Source organism: Centropristis striata, chromosome 7 (genome assembly GCF_030273125.1).
Source record: "Centropristis striata isolate RG_2023a ecotype Rhode Island chromosome 7, C.striata_1.0, whole genome shotgun sequence".
NCBI classification, from domain to species: domain Eukaryota; kingdom Metazoa; phylum Chordata; class Actinopteri; order Perciformes; family Serranidae; genus Centropristis; species Centropristis striata.
Window position 1 is genome coordinate 30,517,477 of NC_081523.1, and position 14,037 is coordinate 30,531,513.

At 41.8% G+C, this 14,037-nt stretch overlaps 2 protein-coding genes across 9 annotated transcripts in view; one reads left to right on the top strand and one right to left on the bottom strand.

The window, feature by feature from the left end:
* Positions 1 to 8,269, top strand: part of LOC131975170 (citron Rho-interacting kinase) — a 69,362-nt gene extending 61,093 nt beyond the window's left edge. For all 7 annotated transcript variants that reach the window (XM_059337743.1, XM_059337746.1, XM_059337744.1 and 4 more), the window contains 7 exons: positions 242 to 350; positions 786 to 914; positions 2,012 to 2,092; positions 2,186 to 2,264; positions 2,355 to 2,528; positions 2,784 to 3,072; positions 7,061 to 8,269. In XM_059337743.1, the coding sequence (XP_059193726.1) occupies positions 242 to 350; positions 786 to 914; positions 2,012 to 2,092; positions 2,186 to 2,264; positions 2,355 to 2,528; positions 2,784 to 3,072; positions 7,061 to 7,084 (885 nt within the window). In that variant the 3' untranslated portion in view covers positions 7,085 to 8,269. The remainder of the gene's footprint in view (positions 1 to 241; positions 351 to 785; positions 915 to 2,011; positions 2,093 to 2,185; positions 2,265 to 2,354; positions 2,529 to 2,783; positions 3,073 to 7,060) is intronic.
* Positions 8,270 to 8,355: 86 nt separating this feature from the next.
* The window catches only part of mtmr3 (myotubularin related protein 3), a 29,318-nt gene continuing 23,636 nt past the window's right edge, over positions 8,356 to 14,037 (bottom strand). For both annotated transcript variants that reach the window (XM_059337752.1, XM_059337751.1), the window contains one exon: positions 8,356 to 13,599. In XM_059337752.1, coding sequence (XP_059193735.1) covers positions 13,428 to 13,599 — 172 coding nt within the window. In that variant the 3' untranslated portion in view covers positions 8,356 to 13,427. The remainder of the gene's footprint in view (positions 13,600 to 14,037) is intronic.

Here is a 14,037-nt window from a genome sequence, read left to right on the forward strand (position 1 = left end):
GTTTGTTTTGGTGATGTCAGAGTTTGTCTCAGAAAAACTAAAACTGCACCATCTAGTGGGGTCAATAAATACAATTCATAGTTCATGAAGCATCTTTTGGACAATCATTGCAACATATGACTGTTACTGTGCTTCTTTATCCAGTACAAAAAGTAGAGGCCTTCTGCCATCATAAAGGTTTCCTGTACCCAATGCACTGTGCATATACAGGCCACTCATGTCTCAATTCTCCTTCTCACAGGAGATTGAAACTCTGGAGCCCTGCAGCTGCATTCACCTGACCAGCTACAGCATCATCATCGGCACCAACAAGTTCTACGAGATTGAGATGAAGCAGTATGTGCTTGAAGGTGAGAATATTGGATCTCGATAAACATAACAGCAGTTTTGGTGTTAAAGAAATCAGCTTAAAATCAACTTTAAAAAAACCCAGTAATCCTTTTCTGTTACTTCTAGCAAAAACACAATTTACACACATTATATGTAGTATTATTGTAGTATTATTATCGTAGTAGGTTACTGTATTTTATTATTTACCTGTTCAAAGAAAAAGGTTATTAGGGTTCATACAGTACATCAATCACAGGACAACATTTAGGATTTAGCTGACTGAAAATGTCAACATGTCTCATGGAGTAAGATTATGTTTGCTGGATAACTGTACAGACAGGCCCCTCGGGCTCAGGGGCCTGAGCCCGAGGGGCCTGTCTGTACAGTTATCCAGCATTTAGGGGTAAATAAAGACAACATTTTAAAATAGCATTACGCCAATCTGTCCACTGCAGAGTTCCTGGACAAGAATGACGTGTCACTCGCCTCAGCAGTGTTCGCAGCCTCGTCCCACAGTTTCCCCATTGCCATCATGCAGGTGGCCAGCAGCATGCAGAAGGAGGAGTACCTGCTGTGTTTTCATGGTATGTAACAATGCTCCACACTGTGTATGTGTTTTCTGTTTATAATAGAGACGATAAGGAGCATTAAGGCAGAGGATAAGACATAAGATAACTACAGTGAAGACGTTCACTGTGGGGCAACAACCGCCAGTTTGAATGCAAAAGTGTTAAAAAAGAAAATTTGCCATCTTTTATTTGGATGTGTAATCCACTGAAGAAATGAATTCCTCACTTCATGCTATATTGAAAACACAGTTTTTCTCCATTGTCTCTCTGCCTGCCGGCTCCGCTGAGCAGTGGCTCGTTGGCGTCTCTCACTTCTTCTTCTGAGACAGACCATTTAATTAGCATAATTCTCCAAATTCGCCCTGTGGTCTTGGTTGTCTTTTTCAGTTTATCCACAGGATCCTGATGAAGGGCTTCACCACTGACCGAGTGAGGAGTAAAACTGTCATGCATATTAACTCACACAGGAGTTGTGTTTGTGTTGTTAGTGACAGCATCCAACAAAAACTGCTTACGCTGACCATTGCAGCACAATGATCCTGTTTCTGTTGGCATCAGAGGGCAGTTTGATCAAAAGCACCAGCAGTTGGTGTTTGCTCTCAGCAGCTCAGGTTCTGGATGGTCCTTGCAGCCTCCATCTCTCTCCTGGCTGAATATTATGGAAAATCCTCTCCCATAACATCATCTGTGCTAATTTTCTGATGCTAGTTGTGCTGTTGATAATTTAGCTCGTTTGAAATTCAAGTGAAGAAGCACTGCGCCCCACAGCTAAAATAGCACTGTTTATTTCTAAATCCCAACTGTCATGTCACATTACGTAGTTGGGATTCAGAAAAACAACACATTTTCAGCTGCACAGAGACATCAGCAAAGACAGCAGGCGATAGACCAACTATACACCTACTTCATATAGATGGAAATAACATTGGAAACCAGTTCATTTTACCTTTACTTAGTTTTCTTCCATACTACTACATTATAAAGTTGTAACATTGTACAGGTGGGTGGCCCTTGTGTTTTGACAAACCTTTAACTCGTCATGTCCTGTCTTGAGTTCAGGCACATTAACAGGCACACAGAGGAGTGTAAAATAAGCTTGATTTATGATGCAGAGTTTGGAGTTTTTGTGGACACATACGGACGAAGAAGCCGTACTGACGATGTCAAGTGGAGCCGTCTGCCTCTGTCCTTTGGTAAATACACATTCTCACTCCTACTGTTTCATGATGCATCTATCAGTTGTCAACATTATAGCATCAAATGTCGATATTCTGTCTCTGGCGCAGCCTACAGAGAGCCCTACCTGTTTGTCACCTACTTCAACTCTCTGGATGTCATCGAGGTTCAGGGACATGCATCTCTGGGGTGAGACAGACTGCCTACCTTGCAGAAAATTATAAAAAGTTAAGTTTTTGGTTGTTGGCTTAATATCAACATTACTTTCTCTACTTTCAGTCCTACAGTTCTGGCTCACCTGGACATCCCCAACCCTCGCCACCTGGGCCCGGCCATTTCCTCTGGTGCCATTTACCTGGCATCGTCCTACCAGAACAAGCTGCGGGTCATCTGCTGTAAGGGAAGTCTGATCAGAGAGTCTGGAGAGCTGCAGAGGACCGGCTCCAGCAGAGGGTCAGTTTCCTTCATTAGTTTGAGAAAAATAGCACAGAATCTAAATTATAGTGTGTGGGTGGATTATAAACACTTGAACACCTACAGTCCACTTCATTTATTATAAACTGTCAGTTCAAATTCCTAGGTGGGAACAGCAGTGTTTTTATTGGACAGGCCAACAGCGCCATCTGCTGTAAAAACATGAAATCTTCTTCTTTTCCTCCACGGTTGGTTTCCCCAGCAACTGTCTGCTCTCTGCTATGTTTCCTGCAGTAGTCCCAGTAAGAGAGGCCCCCCCACCTACACAGAGCACATCACCAAGCGTTTGACCTCAGGCCCTGGCAGCCATGACGGTCTGCATCGGGAGCCCAGCACTCCACACCGTTACAGAGAGGGCCGCACAGAGTTCCGACGGGACAAGTCTCCCGCACGACCGCTGGACAGGGAGAAGTCGCCTGGACGGGTGCTAGACAGTCGCAGGGAAAGGTCCCCTGGGAGATTCGGAGACAGCACCCGACTTCATGCTGGGTCTGTACGAACACAGCTCGCCCCTGTTAACAAGGTAACAAGACATATAGCAAATTACTAAATATCCCTGGCTCTATTCTTTCTTCCTGTCTGTCTCAACTAGCAGCTCTTCAGTTAGGTACAAAAAAAAGATAAACAAGTCAGAAAAAAACAAACTCTTGTAACACACAATACTGGAAGGTTCCATTACTAAACTTTTGGTATGCACTGGTTCTCCGTCTTTTTTACCTTTAACAGCCCAGCAATGTCTGTAGAATTTCAAAGTATTTGAGAACTTACAACTTTTGTGCAGCAGTAATATTGTCTCATCCATTTAATCGGCGACCTGTCACATTTGTCTTGTGACTCATGTGAGTGGAAACAACAGCCAAGCAAGAAAACAGGAAATAAAAGACAGAAGGCATGCAAGCAGCACAGCACAGCAATGAAACATCATGGAAAAAAACAATATAAAGAACAAATTGTTGAAATAATACTATACAATAAAAACAATATTCAGTATAATCATAATTCCAACATGAAATATTAAGATATAAGTATAAAACAATGAGAACATATGAGATGCTTTGAAGCAGCCAAACAAACATTACCTCTGGGAGCAAAGGACAGTTTGCATCTTGGATTTGATTATAGTCCATGCTCCTATTATTCATGTTGCATCACCCGTTAATACACAGCAGTCAGACGCAGAGATGATGCATCATCCACACCGCTAATCTTTGAGCTCTCAGATTGTTCTGGCTGATCAATTCATTTAGCTTTGATTTAGCTATTCATTTAGATTATTCATTTAGTTCAGGATCTTTATACATACTTAATCCATATCTCCAGAACCTAGTCTGTGAAAGTCACAAGCAAGTCACAAATATGTATCTTAAAGGATAATGTGGACAAAAATTTTTCTTATTATCAACAAATGACAATGAAAAACCAACATTAAATGTATCTGTTTTGCAGTAGCCTGGTACAGTATATCATACTTTTCTGTGCCATAGACTGTACTATTGTTGTTTACACGGTTTACAAAGCCTTTTAATTGTAAAATACAAGCACTTTCAAGGAACCTTAACCAAAAGACTGCCAGACTTGAAGCGTTTATCATCACTTTAAAAAAACAAAACCAAACTAGGCCTGCAAGCAGGACTGAACGGGACCGAGCAGAGTGGAGCCGTCGGGGGAGGCCACGTCGGGCGCGACGCTGTGTGCTCAGTCCCTATGCGTGCCAAATTGCGTGTCTCCTACTACTCTGCTCGGGGTAGGTGTAAAACATGTTATTTCCTGTTGCCAGCAGGGGGCGCTATGACTGTGTGTCACTATTGACACATGGGTGTGTTCTGGACTGGACCCTAATCACTTGTGTGAAATTTGGGACAGATTGGACAATGTATGGTGAAGTTATCCAGTCTGGTGTTAGATGGCAAACTCCATATTTTGCCGCCATGCCACGCCCACATATTGTGAAGGTCAGTAAAGGTGTTGATAAATTGTGTTCCCCAAGGCCCTTTGATGGTAAGGACCAAGTTTGAAGGCAATGGGATTAAATCTCTTGGAGGAGTTATGTAAAGTATGCAACGTGGTCATTTGATGAAAGGGGGCGTGGATAAAGCATAAGGGGCGGGGCTTTATGAAATATTGTTATTTACAAGTGTTAAGGGCTGGACTCTGATGAAGCATGACAAGTTTGGATCAGATCAGACAAAGAATGGAAAAGTTATAACGATCTCGTGTTTTATGGCGAGACGCCATATTTTGCCGCCATGCCACGCCCAAATAGTGTGACCGCCGGTAAAGCTTTCAATAACTTTTGATCCCAAAGGCCTTGTGATGGTACTGACCAAGTTTGAAGTTGATCGGGTAAAATCTGTTGGAGGAGTTTGTTAAAGTATGCGAGCTAGAAATGGCAGAAAACGCTGAATAGTGCGATATTCAAACCAAGATGGCACACTTCCTGTTGGGTTTGAGGTATGGCTCCAAGAGGCTTTTTGGTGCGTCTCCACATGATTCATATGTGTACCAAATTTTGTGTCTCTACGTGAAACCTACTGCTCGGGCTAGGCATAAAACATGTAACTTCCTGTTGCCAGTGGGGGGCGCTATGACTGTGTGTCAATATTGACACATGGGTGTGTTCAGGGCTGGCCCCTCATCACGTGTGAGAAATTTGGGACAGATTGGACAATGTATGGTGAAGTTATCCAGTCTGGTGTTTTATGGCGAGAAGCCATATTTTGCCGCCATGCCACGCCCACATATTGTGAAGGTCAGTAAAGGTGTTGATAAGTTGTGTTCCCCAAAGCCTTGTGATGGTACTGACCAAATTTGAAGTCAATGGGATTAAATCTGTTGGAGAAGTTATGTATAGTATGCAACGTGGTCATTTTATGAAAGGGGGCGTGGATAAAGCATAAGGGGCGGGGCTTTATGAAAAAAAATGTTATGTAGAAGTGTTAAGGGCTGTACTCTGATGAAGCATGAGAAGTTTGGAGCAGATGGGACAAAGAATGGGAAAGTTATAACGATCTCGTGTTTTATGGCGAGACGCCATATTTTGGCACCATGCCACGCCCACATATTGTGAAGGTCAGTAAACGTGTTGATAAGTTTGTGTTCCCCAAAGCCTTGTGATGGTACTGTCCAAGTTTGAAGTCAATGGGATTAAATCTGTTGGAGAAGTTATGTAAAGTATGCAACGTGGTCATTTTATGAAAGGGGGCGTGGATAAAGCATAAGGGGCGGGGCTTTATGAAAAAATTGTGATGTAGGAGTGTTAAGGGCTGTACTCTGATGAAGCATGAGAAATTTGGAGCAGATGGGACAAAGAATGGAAAAGTTATAACGATCTCATGTTTTATGGCGAGATGCCATATTTTGGCGCCATGCCACGCCCACATAGTGTGACAATCAGTAAAGCTTTTGATAACTTAAGATCCCAAAGGCCTTGTGATGGTACTGTCCAACTTTGAAGTCAATCAAGTTAAATCTGTAGGAGGAGTTCGTTAAAATATGAAATGTGGTCATTTAATGAAAGGGGGCGTAGATATAGCATAAGGGGCGGGGCTTTATGAAATATTATGATTTAGAAGTGTTAAGGGCTGGACTCTGATGAAGCATGAGAATTTTGGAGCAGATGGGACAAAGTATGGAAAAGTTATAACGCGCTCGTGTTTTATGGCGAGACGCCATATTTTGGTGCCATGCCACGCCCACATAGTGTGACCGTCGGTAAATATTTATACAACTTTTGATCCCAAAGGCCTTGTGATGCTACTGACCAAGTTTGAAGGCAATTGGGTGAAATCTGTAGGAGTTTGTTAAAGTATGTGGCGTGGAAATGGCGAAAACTCCATATTCAATCCAAGATGGCCGACTTCCTGTACATTTTTGGGATACGGCTCCTTGAGACTTTTTGGTGCGTCTTCCCATGATACATGTGTGTACCAAATTTCGTGTCACTACGACAAACTTGTGTTAGGGGCTGCATTCTAGGGGTGCTAGTAGGTCATTTTGCCACGCCCATTTCTGAAACCTATAAAATACGTACATTTTCGACACGATTGAATTTTGGTGCGAGTTTGGTGAGTTTTTGAATATGATAAAGGCATAAAAAAGGCGATTCATTTGTCGAAATAATAATAATAGACGGACCAATTACAATAGGGCCCTTTCACCTTCAGTGCTCGGTCTCTAAATATAGAAAATAGTTCATGAGGTAGCATCTGGCCATCACTATTCATTACCATGAACACACACACACACACACACACAATAACAAAACATAAAAAACGCAGGCATTATCTTTTAACCTGTGCTATTTTTTTGAGTGAATCCAAATTGGGGATATTTCTCATTTTCAGATGTGAAAGATACCTGTAGATATAAATGTAATAGGATGTAATATGAATATGCTTATATAAGTTTTGTCTGTCCTCTCGGCCTTTAAGAGACTCACACAGACATTGTCATCATTCGTCAGAAACGGTGTCCAGTGAACGTTACCCTTTGTCCCTGTTGCTGTCTTGCAGGTGTGGGACCAGTCATCAGTGTGAGTCCAGTTCAGTGCCACTCCTGCCTGGAGGTTTAGTAAACTATGGGAGACCCTGGATCCACTCTGAGTGCAAGCACACACACATGCACACAAACACACATCACTCAGGCTGAGCGTCAGCCCCATCGCCTGTACATAGTGCAGCCTCAGTTCCTCGTCCACCAACACATAAACCTGCACTGGGAGACGTCTCCTGCGACAATCCTCTCTTTTCTGACACGTGCTTTCATGGGAGAAATCCCACCGTAGATTTGGCGGCAGAGAACCTGCGCTTATCTACACATCAACAGAATCTACTTTATGATATGTACTCAAAGTTGTAAATATTGCTGTCTGAGTTTTTATAGATAAAGGGAATAGTCGGCTGGTAAAGCCATGTCTATTTTTTTTAAAATGAGTTTCTAAAGATGTTGCAGGGAGATTAATGATGTCGTTGGTTACGAAACATAATATCAACATTTCATTAGAATCTGAAGTATCATGTTGGGTTTTTCTCTGTTCAGAGAATCAAACCAACATATTAGTCACATTAATCATGATGGTCTGAGGAGGAACACTTTGCACACGAGATTGGATTTGAACAGGAGATAAAGCTTGTTCTTGTTACACGACCAGTCTTCTTTCTTTGGATCAAATGTCTGGTCCTCTTAACTCAATAGCCTTTGATATTTGCATATGATTGCTTTATGACAGTCGTCGTCCGGCCATACTTTGTAAAACAATTAAGCAATGTTTTGCTCCAAGTGTTCCTTGTGTTGTTTTTAGCAAACCTAAGATCAAGAATCACGCAGCTCTGCCTCTGATGCCGGACGTCGTGCGGTCAGGCTGGCTGATGCTGCCTCAGCTTGCGCTTAGCCCGCCGCCACTGCCGCCGCCGCTGCTGATTATGGTACAGATGTCCTGTTTCTGTGCAGTGATATAAAGTCTGGTAATCGTCAGGGGTCGTCACTTTCTAGTATCGTTTCTTTAGAGCCAGTGAGACCACCTCCATTTGTCACATCAGTGAGCATGACTAACTTAGAGCAGCATTTGTCGCTTTTCGATCTTGATTCTCTCTCTTGGTTGTTCTTTTCTGTCACTTGAATTTGCATTCTATAAGTAGACGTTGATGTTAGACAGTATCTTAAGATTTTCTTGATTTTTAGAGATGTATATCAGTACATGCATTAAACATGATTGAAGTGTCTGACTGCTTTCTTTTTGTGTGTGTGTGTGTGTGTGTGTGTGGCTGCAGCTATTCCAGCTTAAATCAGTGACAGCAGATATCAGGTGCTGCTAGCAGACAACACAGTAGGTTTATCTAGTTTATTTTCTTTTAATTCTACAACAATGTAATGCTCTTTAAAGTAAATCCGACAAAACAAAATATTCAGACTGAACAAGGAGCACTTGTTGTTACAGGAAATTGCTATGTACAGCTACACACTCCTCTGACAGACATCAGAAGGCTCAAAGTGCTTTTCAAACAGAAGGGAGAAAAGAAAGAGGAAAATCAAACAAAAGCACGAGTGATCCCTTTGTGAGAGACCCGTAATAAAACTACTTGGCACCAGTCTCCACCAAAAGACACACGCAGACACACACACAGACACACGCAGACACACACACACACGCAGACACACAATTACTGGGCCGTTGCAGTGACGCCTCTGATCAAGCACGTCAGTGTGAGTGAAGAAAAATACAACATATGCAGACCAAGAGAACTTCTTGGGAAGGGAAAAAAGCACAGCAAGGGATCATACTGGCAACGTGTGTTAACTGATGACCTGTTAACCACGTTACCAGACACACACATACAACCACCGGCCATAATGCTCGTTACAATACTGAAAAGCACAGCACACTTTCAGTTTCAGCTTTATTTTGATGCACTCTGTGGCAGTGTCTACTTAATGTCATGTGCAAAAAAATAGCCTTTTGTTAAGACAGTTCACATTCATGGATTGTTGAACAAGACATGCTTGGTGCCCCACATGCCTGTGATGGTGGTGAAAATACACAGTAAGGTTTCAAGCCTCAGTCTGGGCTGATAAAGGGACATTATGCATCTTATTTAGCCATCTTTTTCAAATTAAGTCTTTGGCTGGCATTGAAAGTCTGTATTTAAAAGATCATTAATGATGAATATTTAGGACACGAAGTTTGGGAGGAGTGTGAAGCACTGAGCTGGGATTACAGGCCAGCTTCACACCATTACACATTTTAGATGCAGATGTCAATATTCTGATTTCAGATCAGTGTTCCAGTTTATCCAAGCCTCTGTGGATGAAGAGGAAACAGAGCTGGATTAGAGAGACGCTCAAACCAAAGTCTGAATCTGCTGCACATTTACTGCAGTCGTACCATCTCAAATCAATTCATGTTCGATCAATTCATGCCACTCTGGCTGCCGTGGCATCACTTGTCCTAGTGTTTTTGTAAATAGTACATTTACAGAAATGACAGCATCTCATCTATAAAGAGCAAACAGGTTCCTATTTTACTGTTCTATATTTGAAAGACTGAAGGTCGAGCACGTTCACCACTTCCACAGGAGGGCAGTGAGAAAAATAAACACTTCAAGCCTGTTGTTGTTCTGCACACTTCAATCATCTGCTGATTCTACCGCCACATTTAGAGATCAATGATACAGCTCCAGTATGATTAAATGGTATCATGTTGTCCATCACATGGGTATATTTATGCATTTCCTCTGATAGTCAAGCGTTATCATTCCACATGGCGACTATCTGGCCTTCTGCTAAATGAAGCACACTCTGCTGACCTGACAAGCAGCATGATGGAGAAAGATTCAAAGATTGGCAGTCTCAATACAATAAGATCTTCATTAAAATTAAAGTCTGCGATCATGTGCTGTACCTTTAATGCTCCAGCTGACTAAAGGGAAAAACAAAAACAACAGATTTTCAACAACAACAACAAAGGCCATTCTCGATAATGTAAATGTGGAAAGCTATAAGAAGCTCAGTGTGAATCTGTGTGTGTATGAGCAAGTGTGTGTACAAAGTAGAGGTAGTGTTTGTAGATGGGATGAATGGAGTAATGTTTGTGTGTAGTGAGGGGAGCTTTATTTTGGGTTCAGGCTGCTTGTTTTGGACCACTTTTGTGTCAGTGCATAGACGTCTCACTGGCTACAGACACTTGTTTTCTTTTAAACAGGTAATAATCAGAGGTCACATGATGCTAGATGACATCTCTTATTTAAACCCCTTCCTGTCATAATCTGTAAATCATAACATGGACTAATCCCTCTGATTGGCTGATAAAAAAATGAAATGAGTGTCGTCGTAGCCGCAGATCAGAACCATCTTTCATTTCTCATCTCATAAACACTGATTATCCTGTGGCAATTGACTGTCTGGATTTTAAACAGCAATTCAACAACAAAACCTTAATAAATTAAATCAAAGTAATGATCGCATTTAAAAGGGAAAACCACTGCAGCATCAAAACAGGACACCCTGCATCTCTATTTAAAAACAAAACAAAACACCCATTATCTTCAACAGGTTGCAAAATATCGTTTTTTTCTGCAATTAATAACATAAGAAAACAAAGAAATAAAAAAAACAACTTTTGGTGACTAATTAAGTGAGCCACTTTTCAAGGATTCTATACATTTTTCTTAAATGCTATATAGGTATCTGAATATATTATTTATTCATTTATTTTACAAAAAAGTGTGTGTGTGTGTGTGTGTGTGTGTGTGTGTGTGCAGGGAGGTCATTGAATGGGTGTTAGGCAGAGTGGGTGTCTCAGTGAAGCTTCTCAGATATTTCATATGGGATTTACAGACTTTTGAAAACGCCAAGAGCCCTTTCTGCTGCCGCTGCTCTCCTCCGTGTTTCAGCCAATCAGAGTGGAGATCACAAATGAGGTCAAGTCTCCTCAAAACAAATAATACGTTGTCTTTAGAATTTGAACATGGAAGTTTAACTTATCAAATTCACAACTTCACTTGCGATTTCCACTGACAGACTGAAAAGTGAGCGAGACGTCCAGCTCCCAGTGCCTGCTGGGTAAAAATAATACAAAGGGGGTGGCTGTGAGTGAAGGGCATGAAGGTATGGCTAACAGGAGAGATTACACAGTCGGTCAGTACATGTCGGCACAAACAACTTGCAGCTCATCTGCCTTCTGACACAAACTGACAATGCCACATCAGTTTACACTCCCAGCAGACGCTTAATAACAGTCTGTCAGCCTGAAGAGCTGAGGGGCCATTGGCTGTTAAAGGGTCCAATGTTCAAAAGCTTTTTATAACATCAGAATTAGTCCTGTTGTAAGACTCACATGGCTGTTTTGTTTTTAAACAAAAAAAATAATTTACTCTCCTCAAGTATTCAAAACAAATTCAGGATTTTATCATCCTGTCTGCACTCTGGGCTTAATCTCAACACAAACTCAAAACTGACACAGACAGCTGCTTGTCAACATTTTTTTTTTCATTTCTATTTTGTATTTACACGTCAATTAGCTGTATATACACATGCTTTGTGCCATTCTGTGTCAAAAGCTGCAGAAAACAAAAAAAGAAGCAAATATCAGTTGAGATAAAGCCCAGAGAAAGTTAAAGGGACAGTTCACCCAAATGACAACATTGTGGATTATCATCACCACAACTCATCATGAAACTCAGCCTTTGAAAACAATGAATGTCTTCTGTGGTTTTGGAGGACTCTAAGATGTCATAGAGACCACTAACTTATGACAGAAAGCCTACATGGAGTTTGAAAGATGTGGGTTGTTACCAGGCAGGAAAGGTCTTGAGTTGCATTATGGGAAATGTTGGATCCAGCATTTAGGAGTTTGACCCCAATAAGAGACTAAAGGTCAGGACATAGCTGCTAGAGCCGGGCCAATATTGGCCTATCACAGATATATTGGTATTGGTGCAAGTGTTTTTTTGTTTTTTAGGTAATATAAGGCAGGAAAAGAAAGTTGGGTAACTTAGAAAATGTGTGTACACATAGATTGTCCAGCAGAGTGAGCTCCGACTCACATTCCAGTGCCGAGAAGCACAGAATGAGAGACAAAAAGCCGCTGTCAGTGATGTCAACCCTGCAATGTTATCAACCCAGAGGACAAGAGCTTAAAGTCACTGTAGCAAAATGCAGCTGGAGTCAAGAAGAGTGACATCCTTGAGTTACTTAAACTACTAAGCTCATTCTGCCTATGTGTGATAAAATGGATAGGAGTGTAACAGTAATGTTACATGTATATATTTCATATCAGCAGGTATATCCACATTGGAATTTTGACTTCCTCATATCTGTATCAGATCCAAAAATGGTCAGGCTCTAATATGTCCTCTGCTGCATCAATTTAGACAATGTTTGTTTGAATCTGTTCTTTGTAAATCACAACACTGAATGGACGTATGGAGTACCACTTCACGTCATTGTACAACAATTTGTGATTTTATAATGAAATAGCCAAATTGCAAAAAACACTTTTCAACTTCTCAAATGTTCAAAAAATCTTTAAAAAAACAACTTTGGAACTAAACTTCAACTTTTGTTGACTATTTTAAAATAGAAAATTATGAATTGACAAATTGATCAAATGATTTGCTGATTGATTGATAATGAAAATAATAGTATATTCAATTCACCTCCACTGTCGGGTGGCAGCAGAAAAAAAATCTAAAAATAAAATGAGAAATTAGATGCATGTTTGTACACCACTGAGTGGTGAATAATTTGGGTGAACTGACCCTTTACTCTTCCCCTAAACATCTGTGAGCATCAGCTATCCAGACATGTCTAAAATTGATGGAGTGTCTTCTGATTGTTCCACGTCTCCGGATCATACACCCTCCAGAGTAAAGGAGTCCAGGCATGGAGATGATGGGACGTAGAAGTCTGATGAGAAGCATTAATGAGTCGGGAAACGACTGAATGGACCAAAGCCCTCCAAGAGGCTTCAGCAACACAGTGAGACAACCTTCCCTGCCTGCCTGGCCCAAGGCACCAGGAGGTCCATTCTCACTCCTCTGGCCTCGGAGTGCAGTCCCGTCACAAACCCTGTGTGGCGAATGTGTGATTTCCTCTCACACATGGACACACACACACACACACACACACACACACACACACACACAAAAAAAACACCCCTGTGCACAACCATCGTTCAGAGCGCTCGGCATCTCACCAACACGTCATTCAGCTCCTCTGCCACGTCATCCTCTGTATATACACATTAAATTCCATATCTGCGGCGCACACACACACATACACAAAGTACATGGGACATTCTGTGTAGCTCCTGTGCTCTTCCTCAGCAGTGCGCCTGTGTCGGCGGCTGGCGGCTCGTCCCGTCCCGTCCCGGTCCTCTGAAACTCAGTTGGAGCTGGCTGTGATGGGTTTCTCCAGCTCCAGGTCCAGAGGAGCCGGGCTGAGCTTGAGGCTGCCGTAGCAGGTCTTACAGACGCGGCTGGGCTCAAACAGCTGCTGGCTTGGCACTGGGATCTTCTGGTCGCAGCAGCTGGCACAGAACACGTTACCGCAGTTCCTGCAGGGAGACACACAGACAGACGAACAGAAAGGTCACTGCTGGACTCTCACACAGCCTCTTTACACCTACAGTTACCATGCGTCTCCTTTGTATATGATTCAACACCAAGCCCTGTTCTTCTCCTACTGAAGATAAAAATCTTTCAAAATTGGTCCCAGATTATTAATATTATTTTTTTTAAACAAGGGTGAACAATTCTGTAAAAGCTGGGCATTATAGTTTACAACATACCTAGACAGGAATACAAAGTTGAGTTGAGGACTATTTTCAGCTGCATTTATACATATTTGGAGCACTGGGGAGTATTTACAATACATCAGCAGGATAGTGTACTATATGTAAGAACTATAGCATGTCAAAATGTATTTTCAATAGTTTGAAAGAGTTGAGCTCAGGCACAGCATAATAAGACATACTCTGGATGCATGGGAAATA